The sequence below is a fragment of the Mercenaria mercenaria genome, chromosome 1 (assembly GCF_021730395.1).
Source record: "Mercenaria mercenaria strain notata chromosome 1, MADL_Memer_1, whole genome shotgun sequence".
Taxonomy (NCBI): Eukaryota; Metazoa; Mollusca; class Bivalvia; order Venerida; family Veneridae; genus Mercenaria; species Mercenaria mercenaria.
In genome coordinates, this window is record NC_069361.1 from 117,249,878 (window position 1) to 117,267,945 (window position 18,068).

The 18,068-nt window shown below is 34.4% G+C and overlaps 2 protein-coding genes across 3 annotated transcripts in view; one reads left to right on the forward strand and one right to left on the reverse strand.

Annotated features, from left to right (window-relative positions):
* Positions 1-14,680, reverse strand: part of LOC123525907 (uncharacterized) — a 50,785-nt gene extending 36,105 nt beyond the window's left edge. Inside the window, exons 1-4 of the mRNA XM_045305069.2 lie at positions 14,498-14,680; positions 9,304-9,511; positions 7,687-7,853; positions 294-591 (exon numbers count right to left, since the gene is read on the reverse strand). Of these exons, the coding sequence (XP_045161004.2) occupies positions 294-591; positions 7,687-7,853; positions 9,304-9,511; positions 14,498-14,659 (835 nt within the window). The 5' untranslated portion in view covers positions 14,660-14,680. The remainder of the gene's footprint in view (positions 1-293; positions 592-7,686; positions 7,854-9,303; positions 9,512-14,497) is intronic.
* A 182-nt stretch (positions 14,681-14,862) lies between these two features.
* The window catches only part of LOC123525896 (DNA polymerase alpha subunit B-like), a 59,387-nt gene continuing 56,181 nt past the window's right edge, over positions 14,863-18,068 (forward strand). Inside the window, exon 1 of one of the 2 annotated variants that reach the window (XM_053521644.1) lies at positions 14,863-15,023. In XM_053521644.1, the coding sequence (XP_053377619.1) occupies positions 14,936-15,023 (88 nt within the window). In that variant the 5' untranslated portion in view covers positions 14,863-14,935. The remainder of the gene's footprint in view (positions 15,024-18,068) is intronic. The other variant, XM_053521652.1, reaches the window with a different exon arrangement.

Here is an 18,068-nt window from a genome sequence, read left to right on the forward strand (position 1 = left end):
TGGACACCAGGACTGGTATAAAAGTAATAACTTACAGCCTTATCCTTCATAACTACAAATCATTACTTTTAACAAAGCATGGTGCATAACATGCTGAAACATCCTCTAAGACAAAGATACACAAATAAAGACAATACTATTCTTGTATACCACATACACTAGCTGATAATTCTAAATTTCTTATGTATGTTTACATTTCATCCTTGATTATCTGTGAAACAGGTATACCAGCTCCCTAGCAGCTGATGTGACAAAATGTTGAAACACTTAAAAAGCCGTTATAAAACACTTACCACCATAAGTTAGAGGTACACATGCAGTTGTTGCACTCATCTTTTTGTCTAGTTCAAAATCTTCAATCCTCCAATCAGATTCAAGAGCAGTATCATTGATTGGATCAAACTTGGATGTCTTTGTAAACTCATCAATGATTGGTGCAGAGAATGTGTGTCTCGGATCACTGTTCCTGATGGTGATTGGTCGATATAAAGTGCTCAGAGAAATAGGATCTTCGTATTGCAAAGCAACAGCAGGATCTACAATTTTAACATGACGAGGTAGTTGCTTGCGTGTAACACAGATGCAGTATTTCTACAATGAAAATGTGTAATAATGACATTTATATTGGTTCATAATATAAATTCTCTGTTGAGTGCAGCATATTTCATATAATATCTATCAGAAGTCAATACATTAAGCACTAGACTAGACATTTTATTTTATTACCCGAAATTATAACCAGAAGACAAGTAACATTCACATTTTTACATGTTTATTTGTACATTTCAGATATGAATACAGTCACATATTTCAATTACCGGCGCATAAGATACTGTAAACAGTGCTAATTCAACCTATGAAATATTCCTTTCAATATAAAAGTTATTATCAATATTTTGGCAGAGTATGGCCACTCCAATGAAAGCTATTTGAAAAACCAGTCGACCGGGAGGAAACCAGACGTACTCGTAAAGCACCACGTCATTGCTCCACGTTACCTGTAGAGCAACAAGCAGCGCCACACGGACGCAAGGGATACCACAGTACACCACAGTAAATTAAACATCCCCCAAAACTCGACGTTACCTGCAAAGCAATGAGGAATATTTAGCGGACCAACGGAGCAAGGCAACGTACTGTGGTTCTAAGCAACGAGCAAGGCTACAGTACACAACAATATTTAGCGGACCAACGGAGCAAGGCAACGTACTGTAATTCTAAGCAACGAGCAAGGCTACAGTACACCCAATATTTAGCGGAGCAAGGCAACGTACTGTACTTCTAAGCAAGGCAAATACTATAATGAGCAAGGCTACAGTACACCACAGTAAATTAAATATTCCCCATAACTCGACGTTACCTGCAAAGTAATGAGGAACATTTAGCGGACCAATGGAGCAAGGCAACGTACTGTAATTCTAAGCGAGGCAAATACTATATGATGAGCAAGGCTATGACATCAGCAAGGCTATGATACATTTAAGCAAGGCTAGTCAGATATTGCCAAGGCACTAGAGCAATACCTTTAATATACACCGTAACATCCGTACCATCAAACGTCCCAAAGCACGCCCGATCGCCCCCACGGTCGACAGAATTTTTCCAGGCCCTTACAAATAGGAGTGACATAAAAATAATTGTATATAAGTATGGAAATGATTAACGGGAATTTTAGTAATAAGATTATACATGTATTAATTCTAAATTGTCCTTTTGATTTCTCATAAAGCAACAGTCCGGAAGAATGATATCCTTTTAGATTTGTCTGTTTCACAAATGTTTGTAGTCCAGGAATCCGTTCAATTAATGTCTGTGGAAAGTACCTGGAGTCTGATCACTTCCGGAGTTGGCACCCAATGGCAGCATATTATCTGCAACATAAATACTTCACAAAACAGTCAGATTGTCATAACAGAATTAAAGATACAAAATATAATGAATTGAAGTATACAACAATTTTTATTATTATTATTATTATTACTGGGGTGTGGCGGGTGGGCAATTTAACATCGATCTGAAGCGCTAGCCAATACACCTTTAGTTCAACTGAGAAGATTGCACGTGCTCTCGATTTAATATAACGCTCGAGTGGTTCCCTGACGAATAGGTGTTTATCATTAATCTGTTATGTTTAGACAAGGAACTAGAAAACTGGATTACTTGACAACGACGATAGTTTATAGCTAACACACCTAGCAACGAGATAGCTATAAATTTCGGGAAAAAATAAAAGTAATTATTTTTAGGCAAAATAATTTTTTATTATTTTATTACCCGAAATTATAACCAGAAGACAAGTAACATTCACATTTTTACATGTTTATTTGTACATTTCAGATATGAATACAGTCACATATTTCAATTACCGGCGCATAAGATACTGTAAACAGTGCTAATTCAACCTATGAAATATTCCTTTCAATATAAAAGTTATTATCAATATTTTGGCAGAGTATGGCCACTCCAATGAAAGCTATTTGAAAAACCAGTCGACCGGGAGGAAACCAGACGTACTCGTAAAGCACCACGTCATTGCTCCACGTTACCTGTAGAGCAACAAGCAGCGCCACACGGACGCAAGGGATACCACAGTACACCACAGTAAATTAAACATCCCCCAAAACTCGACGTTACCTGCAAAGCAATGAGGAATATTTAGCGGACCAACGGAGCAAGGCAACGTACTGTGGTTCTAAGCAACGAGCAAGGCTACAGTACACAACAATATTTAGCGGACCAACGGAGCAAGGCAACGTACTGTAATTCTAAGCAACGAGCAAGGCTACAGTACACCACAATATTTAGCGGAGCAAGGCAACGTACTGTACTTCTAAGCAAGGCAAATACTATAATGAGCAAGGCTACAGTACACCACAGTAAATTAAATATTCCCCATAACTCGACGTTACCTGCAAAGTAATGAGGAACATTTAGCGGACCAATGGAGCAAGGCAACGTACTGTAATTCTAAGCGAGGCAAATACTATATGATGAGCAAGGCTATGACATCAGCAAGGCTATGATACATTTAAGCAAGGCTAGTCAGATATTGCCAAGGCACTAGAGCAATACCTTTAATATACACCGTAACATCCGTACCATCAAAACGTCCCAAAGCACGCCCGATCGCCCCCACGGTCGACAGAATTTTTCCAGGCCACAATAAATTTGCCAAAATTTATCCCCCAAAAATTCTGTGCAACGATTTCTTAAATTCTAAAAAATACTATCTCAGCTTTACAACATTATATTTGTTCTTTAAAAACCAAACTGGTTCATCCATATAACTATACAATAATCGGATAGGCTATTTGAAAGACAAGTAGAGCAAATCCGCCAACATCACGTGATCACGTTTTGCCAATGTATGAAACAAGGAGCAGAAGGATTATCGTCTTGAGTGATTCGGATCATTTGTTCATCATCATGATGATAATCTATAGTTCTATCTTTGAAAGAAATAACTAACTCAAATGCTTACCTAAAATATATTTGTTTGGATACACGTTTTATCTTAAGATTTATGTCCTAATGTAATTTAATTAAAATTCAATTCCAACCATGTTGATATGTACCCCTTCAAGGCTATACATCAATATCCAGAAAGACCATTATCCCTTTTATCCGCAAGCATTATCCCTTTTATCCACAAGCATTATGTTGTTACTGCATTTTGGTTAGCTTTTCAATGAGTTTACCAGGCCTCAATCGGGTCAGGTATGACAACACAATCCAATACACTACGGTACCAATTTAAACATAGTATAGATCAACTTGATACTTATTAAAACGACTGCATGTTTATACATTGTATTATCGTTTGCTTGTTATGGTTCTCATGCATCGTTGAACTCAAGAAGATTGTCAATGAAAAAAGTTAAGTGCATACTGAATGTTTTCTGTATTGAAACGTTTTAATGAAGAAAATCATAATTATCCAACATTTTATCGTTTAAGTTACCGTGTGGGATTTATACATCAAGGCATGTCTGCACTATTAATTTATAATGATACTGCGGTAAAATACCGAAGCTAGCGGATGGGAAATTGTGCAATTATACATGTATTTATAAATGAATAGATCTACTGCGGAACTAGGTCGATATATTTATCAATAACGTGTTAAAGTAGTTGTACTTCTGTCGAATCGTATATTAAAAGAAAACCATACTTTACTATGAAGACCCTGAATAATCGACTTTTCCAATAATGTTTCGCTATCGCTTTCTACTGATAAATACGTAATCGTTCTATAAATAGATTGCGCTATACAGCATGAAATATGTCCAGATATTCAACTTACACGAAAACACAATTTCAACCTTATTTTGTAAATCTAATACATAATGACGTTAACATTATCTGTCTTCAGTAAATAATTTCGGCTTGGTTTGTCAAAGAATTTTTTTTTTACTTAGATCTAAATATTAAAAATCCGACTTTAATAATTTATATAACAAACCAACTCTGATTTATGAAATCCCGGTTCCGGGCTAAGGTCAAAAAACAACAGAATTTCGTTAACATGATATAGTGCTACATGAGCTATTCGAAGAGAATTCACTTACTGGAACAGGAGAAAAATTAAGACGACCAAAAAATTTTCATTCATACATAACGTAACAAACGACTGGTAGTTTGTTACAGATTTCAACCAAATCCCATGATAACCAGCTCTGAAGTTTTGCTCACTACACATACTCCAATGATAAAATCATCAGTCAAGAGTGTTGTAATACAGTATGATGACTTCCAAAATTTTAAGAACCATTAATATGATCTGTGATATTGGATTCGGCTAAATATTGGCAGTATATCTTAACGCTACATATTTACAACTATGATGACCTAATCTTATATTAGTTAGCTTCTAACACCAAACAAAAACGTGACACTATATAATGGGAAACCAAGTGCAAAACAGTTCTATCAAATAACAATGTCACGCCATTTTAAAATGTCATGTTAACTGACACCAGTGCCCTTAAAAATAAATACGAACAGCTCTAACTAAATACTATTAAGAATTAATGACAACCAATAAAATATCATAGGAAAGCTAGCCACATATACATGTATAAATTCAATTGATTTCTCTTTAGTTTTAAAAGTTTAGAATGGTGTAAAAAAAAATTTTTTTGAGGCCGCAACTTGAATTAACAAAGTTTCCGTGATATCTTATTTGACTCTGGTAACAATAGAATCTATAATAATATAATAGAATCCGGTTCTGTATGGAAAATAACAAAATATCTATTGTTTTTCAGCCTCTAAATTGACATACATCACGATTCTGACCCCGTTTCTTCGAAAAATTCAAGTAACAATGTGTTTCGGGAAACGTAACTATCGTTTCAAATTTAATGTACGGGAAGTTGAGCTTCAACGAAACAGAATTTCCTCACCAAATTAACAAACGTAGTAGTGCAACAATTAACAATCCTGAACACCAAACAAAGAACAAACTGCCCAACTAATACTGTTTAAAAACGTTTGAATCTTATTTTCATAATAGACCACTCGATTTTTTTTTTTTTTTTTTTTTTTTTTTTTTGTAAAACGTTTGCGAGCATTTAGCCTAAAATAACAGTGGACGAGTTACATAAAGGATGCACTACAAAGTAACGGTACTCTTTGTAATCTGTGATGACAACTCTACATGATTTGCATGAAAAATACATGAGGCACACAAGAATTTAGTTCAAAATTGACAGTGACATATTAAGCGAAGACAATGTGCATTGCATGAATTAATGTAGCGATATATATGTACGTCGGTGTGTTTAGTTAAATTTCAATCATATTTTGTTTCCCAGCATAAGAAAATTATTCCTCTATACTTGACAAACTATGCTGAAAAGAGATTTAATAAATAAGTCTTCAGATAATGTTGCGAAAACACATTTATCAAAGGAAGGGCTTAAATTACCCACCTGACATGTATATTATACCTGTATTATACAACCTAGCAAGTTCAACATCTTTATTTATTTTGGATTAAATATTGTGGATCTTAAATTTTCGATTCTATGGATGCACGTGTTCCCGTGCAGTGTATTTGAAGATCATTACCGAAACCAATCGGAAGAAAATGTAAGTACATCTAAGTCTGATACTGAACCAGTGAATTTGTTAGTGATATTTGTTTATGATATCGAAAGAGTTAAATGACCTAACCTGATTCAACGTTAACAGGTGCTGATGCCTGCGTTTGCATGCCGACAGATTCTCCTGGTCATGTAAAACTTATCGCAAAGTGAGGGTCGTAATTAATAGTGTTTGAGAAAACCTACTTAAATATCTTACAATTGCGTCCTTGTATAAATATTTTTCCTTACAATCTTTCTAGTTTCCGTAACCCATCTGATCTTAATCCATATACTATACCCTTGCAATACTAAACTATTCGACGGTCCCATAAAGGGGACGTTAACGTAAAACACTCCAAAAATTTGCTATTTAAATTGCGGGAAGTAAGTGAGCCCAACAGTGTCACTGTCTTATGAAATGTGACGTCACCGATGTTACTATTTACTTTGCGAGCACCTTACGAGTAATAAAACGGAAATGCCCTATGTGAATCTCGTGTATTGAAAGTAACACAGCCTGTCGGAATCAAGAAACTATTACGACAGTTGACTGAACTAGCAACATTATTGCTTTGGTTCGAATCTGTAAAATTATGAGAAATAGGGTCGCCACACCCCGTATTAAGTTTACAGTTAATACAATACACAATTCCTAATCGGTGTATAGATGTTAACGGGAAGACATTAACTGTGTATAACTATTTACTGACGTAAGTACTGTCATTACCAAACTGCAGAATTAATTGTGACTCCTTCAAAATTTGTTCGAAATCAATAACAAACCTACCGGCATTTTGTCTGATGCCTGGAATTTCTGGCAAATCCGCCGTCTAGTTCGCCTTTCGTTTCCTTCCCTTCATAATCATCTCGACAGGCTGGCTCGCCTCTACCTTTCAGGCGTGCTCTACATCGACCACGTGGCATGGCTATTCAATTTAACATCGATCTGAAGCGCTAGCCAATACACCTTTAGTTCAACTGAGAAGATTGCACGTGCTCTCGATTTAATATAACGCTCGAGTGGTTCCCTGACGAATAGGTGTTTATCATTAATCTGTTATGTTTAGACAAGGAACTAGAAAACTGGATTACTTGACAACGACGATAGTTTATAGCTAACACACCTAGCAACGAGATAGCTATAAATTTCGGGAAAAAATAAAAGTAATTATTTTTAGGCAAAATAATTTTTTATTATTTAAGTCCTAAACAGCAACAATTGTCAACAGAACAGTGTAATATACTGCCGTGGATAAGCAAACATGGCAAGGTGAAGGGAAACAGCTGCAAACAGTCAATCAACTTTGACTCCCTAGCAGAGCACATCTTAATTAAGGTGATGTTGACCAATTCAGGCACTACTTTGATCACCATATCCTTTTTTAACTGTAGCAGTTCAGTTTGCACCAAGGAACTCTGTTAGCTATCTACATACCATACCATAGCTGATACAGGAAAAGCTGTTGGAAAACCAGACTGAGTGTTAATTCTACAGTATAAAAGCTGATGACTCCTTTCAAGAAATTTCAGCCAGGACTAACTACAAATTTACAAGTTCTAAAAAAATCTATTACTGAGCTTTTTTGGGTAAACCTACTTGTTTGTTAGACCCATCTTCAGAAGTGACCTCTACTACGATGTTTGTACTTCCTACATTAAGTGTCGTAGGAGTTCCTAGTTTCTCGTCATTGACAGTCACAGCATTTTTAGGATCTGGTGGGGTTGGCGTAACTTTAACAGCATTAACATTGCATGCCAATAAACCTGTAAATACAAAGTGCATGTCACTTTTTAATAGATATATAACCTTGTTTTACTTTTACACAACAGAGTCGAAGATAGCTGGCTGTGACTACATAAACAGTTATAAAATTTCTTTCATTATTAATTCAAGGTGTATAAATTATGTAGATAAAAATACTGGAAACAAAATGACATTAATACAAAATTTCTATGATAGAACTTAATTGTAAACTAAACTAACTATATACTGCAAACCACAGAACATAATACAGGTTAACTAATACATCTATTTTCTTTAGCTGCAAGAAAAATCCTGATTTCAGTAACCTTACATAATTTTGCCATTTACATCCATGGGATTAGAATCAATGGATCAGTGCAAGTAGTTATAGATGTTTAACTTTATACTTAAATGAGACAAATTGTTTTTTAATCAGGAGGTAGGATGTGAATGGTATCTACTGGTGTTTTACAGATAGCTTCCCACATTTGGCATTAAATTTTTAACACTTTTCTTTCCACAAAGTTTGGCATAAAATGTATATAACACCAAAATGTGATAAAGTGAGTGAAAATAAGTGCTAAATACTGGTTTAAAAAAGCAGAAGGAATGTTGGTTTTCTCCATTAATACCGGTACATCAAAAGTTTTACAATGGTTTACTCCTTTCTGCACAATACTTTTGGTAATTTGTTAAGAAATCTTGCAGAATTCATGTTAATAAATAAATATACCAATGGTGACTTTGAAGCTAACACATTTTACAGATATTAAAGAGATTTTCTTGCTTTAAATGAGTGGTGGAGTTGCTTATAAATAAGCCAGAAAAAAATGTGTTTTTCAGTACAAAATTGTGAAATTTAATGTTTCTTGGAAACTTATCAACAAAGTTTCACAGTTTTGCACAGAGAAACACATTTTCCTTGTTTGAACCACCAATAGAATGACACTCCTTACATCCTACCCCTTGCTAGTCATAACAATGTAACATGATGAAGAAATGAGTATATGTGCATAATCAAAATTATACAGAAATATCTATCTAAGTATCAAATGCACTGAGGCGTAAAAAAAAATTGTTTGTTTCCGGTATCCCGACCTACCCTAAATTTTTGGCCCGACCCTAAATGTTTTTATGGCCTTGGAGAATATTTTTTTCAACTTTTTAATAAAAAGATGCAAAACTGCACTTTTTATGCTTTAAACATAGCCAGTGATGTTAGAAATCAACTTACTGATGCTCTAAAGGCATAACCCCCTTATTTGTAATCATTTTTGACAAAAAAATAATTTCCCAAAGACTCCCCCTTAATAAAAAAAATTTCCAAAAAAAAAAAAAAAAAAAAAAAATTCCGACCTACCTACCTACCTAATTATTTTCAGCATGTTACCGGAAACAAAGAATTTTTTTTAGGCCTAATTATCAGACAACCATTTTTTAGGCAACCAAGAATAACAATTTTATATTTACATGTATATTCATAGGTATCTACATTGAACTCTGGTACAAGCGTTCCAACATCTAACTTGAGACTGGAGAGTGTGGCATCTTTAGCTGACAGTCGCTTCACATGAATGATGTATACTTTGGTTGTTTTTCCATCTTCAGCACAGACTTCTATTTTGATGTCAGTTACAGCCCCTTCTTTCACTGGCACCTTCTTTGACCCGCCACTTCCCTATACAGATAGATCATGGTTGCGATTATCTTTTTTGATCAATGGTTTAAAATCATCTTATCATCATCATTAAATTTCATGACACCTTAATCTCAGAACTTTTCTTTTTTGATGTATTAGGTAGTAAGTTTAAATTATCACAGTTATATAAAAGCTGATAGGCTACATCTAAAATCAAGAATGATGTCAACTTTGTATTACACAGCAAAATCCCCTGAAAATGCTTGACAGAATATAAATAAAGCCAAAACTGTGTGTGTCAGAGACCGTTCATTAAGGGCAAGTAGATTTTACTGGCTACTAGTCTTGCAGGGCGAATGGTGGGAGAAAATATTTTACACCCATCAATATTTGCAGGCAGACCAATTATTGTGGCATGATCGCGAGAAGAACTTAAAAGATTTTAATCTTTTGGTAAACTGTTCATGAAGAGTTTTGATAAGAGCAGGAAAATTGTAAATCAATTTTAAAATTTGTAACATTATCATTCTGTGTTAAAGGTCACAGTATGAGTCGGATAAGTTAATTACAACCAGATATTTTGGGCATGTTTAGAGGGAAATCTGTATGCATTACATACATTTTTCAAAATGTAAACGGTGATTCTTAAAGGATGATAGGAATATATTCTTATTTGTGGTAATTTATTTTTAATATCTAAACTCATATGTAAGATTAGATAAAATTTATTTTGAGTCGGCAAGACAATAATATAATTTAAACTCTAAAGAGCTGAATCAGATTACCTAAAAGGAAATATAAAAATGACAATTTAGCTTCATAAGTTTTATAATTAAGATGTAAAAGTAAAACTACGACAGATTTGTAGTTGTACATACAACATAATAAATAGTAAGTAAGTAAGTAAGTAAGTAAGTAACGACTTTATTTATAGTGGATGACATATTTGGCAGGGCCAATTTACAATATGGTCCACTGTATAAATATGTACAAGTACAATAAACATGATTATAAACAATAATAAGAGAAAATTTTACAGAACATGACAGCAACTGTTATGAGATATAATCCATAACTACAATTACAAAAAAAGCAATATGAACTGAAATAAAATTATATACATGTATAAACAAACAAAAATATTCTAAGTAAAGTTAATGACTTACATTAAAAGTCTGTACATGTAGAAACTTAAAGAATTTGGTAGGCAGTATTTTCTGATAGTAATTTTGGGTGAGAAAAGTGCCACTGAAGATAGGATTGTTTGAATTTTGCAAGAGTATCAGATGAGCGCATATGATTGGGTATGTTATTCCAGATTATGGGTCCAGAGTAGCTCAAAGATTTAAGAAAAAATTCTATTCTTGGTTTTGATACCTTTAGTTCATTGTTTTGATTTGATCTAAGTTCACGATCAGATGTTTGGTTTTGGTTGTGGTTAAATTTTGAAGTAAGATAGTCCGGCGATTGCATATTTATTGATTTATATACTAGGATAGCTTTTTTGTATTTCATTCTGTTAGGAAATGTCATCCATTTCAGTTCAAGAAATAATTCTGATGATGGAGCATTGAAATCTTTGTCGAGAATAATTCTTGCAGCACGCTTTTGGAATTTTAGAACAGTTTTTAATAGCTCATCATTACAGTTCCCCCAAATGGTACAGCAATAATCTTGGTGTGGTAGAATGTAGGCATTGTAAAATAACTTTCGAGAATGTAAGCTTAGGTATTGTTTTATACGTAAGAGAAGATATAAATTGGTATTGAATTTTTTTAGGGTTTGTTCAACTTGACATTTCCAGTTTAGGTGTTCATCAACATGAATTCCTAATAATTTCTCATTTGATGAGTATGATATAGGTTGACCTGGCATTTGAATATTGTTGGAGTTTTTGTGATCTTTTATCTTGTTGTTGTTAAAGGAAGCAGTGATATACATAGCTTTAGTTTTTGATATGTTTGGAAGCATCGAGTTGCCTTTGCACCATTTATCAACAATATCAATGTTGGTCTGCAGTGTATTGTGTACCTCCATTACTGTTTTACCAAACACAGACATTGTCGTATCATCTGCAAACATGTCAACAGACGATTTGTTTGTGTGCAATGGTAGGTCATTGATATATAGTATAAACAGTATCGGACCGAGAACGGAGCGTTGAGGAACACCTGCAGAAATTTGTTGGGTAGAAGAAAGCTTTCCAGATACACATACTTCGTGGGAGCGGTTCTGTAGGTATGAAGATAGCCATTTTACAGCAGATTCACTAAACTTGTACAATTTTAATTTTTCTATCAATAGTTCATCATCATAATCAGATTCACTAAATCAAATGCTTTGGTCAGATCTAAAAATATAGTTCCAACATAGGTTTTATCTTTTATAGCTTGAATCCACTCATCAATTATATTTGTTAGAGCAGTTTCACATGAATGGTTTGAACGAAATCCTGATTGTCTGGAATGCAGAAGTCAATAAGAAGTAAATAAGCAGCACTTGTGAAGAAAAAAAATTGGGATGAAATGAATACATGCCCTGAGACACTGTTATTCAAATTACAATTAACAGTTAAATTTTTTACCTATTTTATCATTAAAATTCAAAATATACCTAGAGTATCACAACATGAAAAAGTTCAGACACTGACAATTTGAATTTGTTACAGCCGCAGTGCTGAAGTTTATTCAATAAATTTAAAATAATCCCTAATTCCTACTAGTTATTTTTTTTTCCCACTTTTTCTGTGCATATTATTTTGTGGGCAATTTCTGGCCAGGTTTTGCTTGGTAGTCATGATTTTCAGCTAGTTCACGGCATGTTCAGTTGTTCATAGGAACTAGTGCACGGGATGATCACTGCAATTTGTTCACGGGAAGCTCACAGGTATTTGTTCGCGGCAAATCTAATTGGCATGTTAAAAGTGAAAACCAAACGTCAACATCCTGCAAACATTGTATTGATCAGTTGTATCAAAAGTGTTCCTGGCATGTTAGTCTGATATTCGCAAAATGATTGCAAAAGGAGTGTTCATGGCAAACTATAATCAAGGTGTTTTACCGGTGTATGAAACAGACAGCAGAAGGATAAAAATTTGTGTCGAGAAAAACTTTCCATCAGATATATTGTTTATTTATAATGATAATGGTCTTTTTTTAATGTTGTTAGTATTTTCTAAACAGGGAAGGAATGAATTTATGATTGGAAGTCTGAGAAATCAACAGTTGTCATTTGAAAATTGGACCTGATTTGGTTTTACGTGCCAACCGTATCGCCAGTGTGATACTTTAATAAGCGTCTGTTGATTTGATCACGCTTGATCAAGTCAGCAAACGTTTCAATAAGATAACGCGCTGACGCAAGATTACGCAAGATTATCTCCTGTTGCCATTCTGTGTATTTTATACTTCTTTTCTATAATATAAAATAATTTCCATAAAGGTAGCATAACCGGGTTTACCCATTGAATAGGAATTTGTCACAGGGTGAGAAAAATGTGCAGCCAGACCGGGGCTCGAAGCGGGGGCTTCGGAATACTGTTCTTATGCTAACCGACCAAGCTACCCGGCCGCCCACACATTTTCTCCCCGTTTAAACATTAAAGTTCTATACCGTGACATATTTCCCCACCATTTTGAAATTTGTCCTCGAATTTCAGTGGGTACTTTAAATATATCAGCAATTACAGGTGTCGGAGACTTCTACATCTACGGAGATACTCCCAACAATCAATCTCTGATCATAACTGGGAGACTAACCAGTGTAATGCCGTAGTCATAGCCCCATGTTGGGTGCCAAATCTCACAGGGTGAGAAAAATGTGCAGCCAGACCGGGAATTGAACCTGGGGCCTTGAAATACTGTTCCGATGCTCTACCGACCGAGCTACCCGGCTGACCACACATTTTCTCCCCATTTAAATATTCAAGTTCTATACCATGACACATTGGCTAGTTTTCATATTATTAAGCTAATTTGGAACAAATTATAATGCTGAGGAGTGGAACCGTGCCTGCAAACTTTCAAATCATTAAATGAAAGATGATAGGCTTAAATATAAACAAACAACTAGGGGTGACTATTGAGGTAAGGCAATTTTGACTATTCCAATACTATTGATATTGCTGAAAAACTATTGCGATACTATTCTATTGCAGGTTACTATTGCGATACTATTGCAATAGTTATCGGCTACCATGTTTTATACAGTAAAACTACCAACTGGCATTATTACACAGTGTAAGACACAGCACTGTTTATAATTGCTGTTAATACACATTGAGATGTTTGTATAACTGAAATGGACAGAAATAAATCTAACATTAAAATTAGTATTTTTAATATTTTTTTCTATTTCTTGCCTTCCTCGGCTTTGAAACAATAAGTAAAACAATGAATCTGTAGATGCAAGGTATACTGGAACAAATCGGCCATTTTGTTGGGAATGTCAATGTGTTTAATAACCCAAAGCATCGAAAAAGACGAAAATTGATGGCTCAGACTAAGGTGTACCAGCACTAAATGAAGGGCCCTACCATATAGTGGGCTATATCATACAAGTAGCCTACTTTCTCCATGTCCATAGTACTTTTTCTCATTTAAGATTAACAGGTTATTTAAAATAATTAATCAAAGTTTCTAAGAAACTAAATTTATTAATTATCTCCCAGACTTCTCAGTCCTTTATGGTAGTTTAATTCCGTGATGGTAATTATTGTAATGGAGACATAAACATTTTCCGAGCCGCAAATGAAAGCTGGCTCTGTTTTTTGGTTTATAAATATTAAATATTTCTGTATTTACTAAAATTTCAAAACTATTGAAACTACCGATTGTTGAAGGAACTATCGGCGATTGTTATTGGATCGTGACTTTTCTATCGATGCATACTATGGGGACACTCAGTATCGCAATGCATCGATATTTCGATGTATCGTTACACCCCTACAAACAACAAGACTGTCAAAGAGTCGTGCAGAAACTTTCAAACAAACAGCTGAGTAAAGTCAAGCAAATATGTTCTCACTGAAATTGTGTAAGATGCTCCACTGTCTCTTGTGAGAAGATCTAAAGTTACTTCAGCGGTATTGCTAGGCACTGTAGAACTATATTCTAAGGTGTCTTGGTGAAATGCGGGTGCAATTTTTCCAGGTTTTATGCCAAGCTTCTCAAGGTTGCAATCGTCCATCTTGAAACTTAGGACTCTTCAGTGCGGGTCTAAAACAAAACCAGGAAATGAAAATAATTATCAAATAAAATCACAATTAGTTATTAATTATTTGACAAAACAAAAAGTGACAAAACTTTGATATAAGAAATTAAAGTACATTTTAACTCTATTAAAACACCTGATAATCATTTTTATCGAATCAGAGCTAACAGAATTTGACCGGAAGTTTAAATACATTTTCGCGGGAAAATTAACTTCCTTGTTTACATTTTGTTGTTCACATTTTCCCATAAAATGTCTTACCAAGTTTCAGACGAAGAACTATGTGACGAGTTTTCCGTGTTTGGTATCGACATTGATGATGATGCTGTTACTGGCAAATGTAATTTCAAAACCCTTCAAACTAACAGTCTTTTCCGCCTTGTGTTATTCAATGAGACACTTCGGGGTCAGCACCCATCCCCCTCCCAATCCGCCTCTACCAACTTTCAGCCTTGGTCTTTTAAAACGAAGTGAGCACATGTCTCGATCATACAACAACTTCTGTTACCATTTCAACATGTTTGAAAAATTCCCATAATATCCCGACGTCATTATGTTCTCGACATGCACACAGACACTTTGGGTCTGGAACCCCCATCCCCTCCAGCCCAAACAACTACGCACCTGTATATATTTTTATCATCATCATTGTATATCCAGGCACAAACTATAATCACACAAGCAGTGTTAAACTTATTTGAACTAATTTGAAAATATATATATTCCCACTAGCTTAAAAATACACAAGATATAAATGTTCGCCAGAAATATCTCGCACACCCACCTTGAAAAATCGTCCCATGTTTACTATTTATGCAACTTTCCCATATAATTTTGGTGTTCTTCAGTACAGTACATATTTTTCTGCAAGATGATATTCACGATAGTACTGGATATTCAGTGCTGTCAACAGAAAACGCGAGGAATTCTGCAATTGTGAAAAAATTTGCTCCATTTACAAAATCTTTCGACTACGTCAGCTATATGGCTGCCGGCTTTGTACGGTAAATATTTTTCGCGCAGTGAAAACTGGAACCAGCTGGTTCCCACATTCATTACGCGATGTTTATTTATCGTACGAAGCCGGAAGCCACAGCTTATGTAGTCGAAAGATTTTGTAAATGGAACAAACTTTTTCACAATTGTAATATTTCTCGCATATTTTGTTGACAGCAGTGAAGATAAAGTATTATCATGAACATCATCGTAAAGAAAAGTATGTATCGTATTAAAGAACACCAAAATTCTATGGGAAAGTTGCATAAATAGTAAACATGGGACGATTTTTCAAGGTGGGTGTGCGGGATATTTCTGGCGAACATTTATATCTTGTGTATTTTTAAGCTAGTGGGAGATTATATATATTTTCAAATTAGTTCAGATAAGTTTAACACTGCTTGTGTGATTAGTCTGTGCCTGGATATACATATATATAGGTGCGTAGTAGTTTGGGCTGGAGGGGTTGGGGGTTCCAGACCCCAAGTGTCTGTGGACATGCATGTATTCTCGAGCTATTATCGAAATGGCCTGTATATTTTTGCCTGCAACATAATACACACAAGTAAATACACACAAGTGTAAACATTGTGTCTGCTGTTTTAAAAATGAAAAAATAAACAGTTTACCTCGAGTGAAAGCAAGACAGTTTCAGTCTGATTTCAAATTATGTAATTAAGTTAGAAAATCTTAAAAAACATTATGTAACTTTTAACATGGTTTAAAAGTTGGTATATATCCATAATTCTTGTCAAGCATCATTACCGCTATCAAAATTTCTGCACCGGAAGTCAATCAAAGTAAACCTTGATGACATCAATCTGCCTGATTTCCACTGTTAGAGGTGTGGACTGGGCCTAAATTAAAATTAAGTTTGTTTGACCTTTACCGACCCAGTATTTTTACAGTGGGTAGGTAGGTAGGTAAATAATTTTATTATATTTTAGTTTTTTAAATGTTTGTTATCTCAGTAATAAAGTCTATTTATTAACACCTATTGCTTGTAGATGATCTCTGAAGATGCTCTGTTAAATGTATGCTTGCAATATATAAACCCCTAGCCCTATTCATGCACACACAATATGGGCACAGACTTAATTTGCACATAATGCAAAGTTCACCAAGTCTTTGAGTATCTTTCATGTCTACACTTTTTCTTTATATATATATATATATATATATATATATATCAAAAGTGTTTTCATGATTGTTTTCACTACATCTGCCTTAAATGTACAAGCCCCATGTGGTTCTGGGACGATCTGTGTGTGAAAAGAATTGGAACCACTGCCTTAATTACCCTTGCATGATCGTAAGAGGCGACTAATAGGGTCTTAACACTTGGTTTTGCAGTAACTCTGTGATTCTAGCAGGTATGCAAATTTTGATTCCATACCTCATGTTTTTATTTCGATGTAAATGAGATGTGGAACCAAAATATGTAGTCCTGTTTGGCGCCATATAACCTATACTGTGTTGATGCGCCGTAAAACCCAAATAAATAAATTAATTAAAAGTACAAAACAATATAGTCGCGAAAATACGTGATATTTGGCATCTAAACACACTATTGAATTACAGCTTATTTTCAACAAGTGTTTGATGCTTAATTTAATAGATAATAACTTTTTATGAGCTTTAGAAGGTTTTTACAACGGTTATGGCAGTATGCAAGCAAAAGTGATGATTTAATTTTAGCTTCAAGCTACTTGCAGTATTGGTCATGTTACTAAGAACAAAAACATGATTGGGTTTTTCCGATTTATTATGCCATTGTCCTGGCAAAAGAAGTATAAGATTTTTATAGCTCTTTGTTCTGGCATAACAAAATTAAAATATTTAAACTATCTAGCCTGTAATATTTCAACACATTTACGCTCTTGTCAATTTCTTGAAATTCGAAAACTGAGATTTTCTCACTTCGAACAAATGCATTTCAAAACGATATCTGATTAAAGACATTCTGAAATCAACAATTAAGTCAGTTTATAATATATTTTCACAGATAATTAAATTTCCCACCACTCGCCTGTTAATTGCCGCAATACTGTCGCTGTTATGAAAGCAGTATTATGTACAAGCAAATTTCAAATATAATTTAACACGTAGTAGACAAATAATATTCTCATGTACACTGTTTCCTTTGTAATCAATCGTATTTGTTCTTCTTGAATTTCCTTTTCACAGCAGACATTTTTTTTTACTGTTTTTTTTGTAATCTCCACCATCTAGTTGCTCTCCATAATGACTGCATCGATAGTATTAATAATCAAAGTCTGGCACCTACCGTATTTTCCAAAAGTGTTAGGACTAGTTATTTTCACTTTCTCAAGACTTATTTCCCGAAAAATGATTATTTTGTAAAGTGTCCCAAAAATATGGACACAAT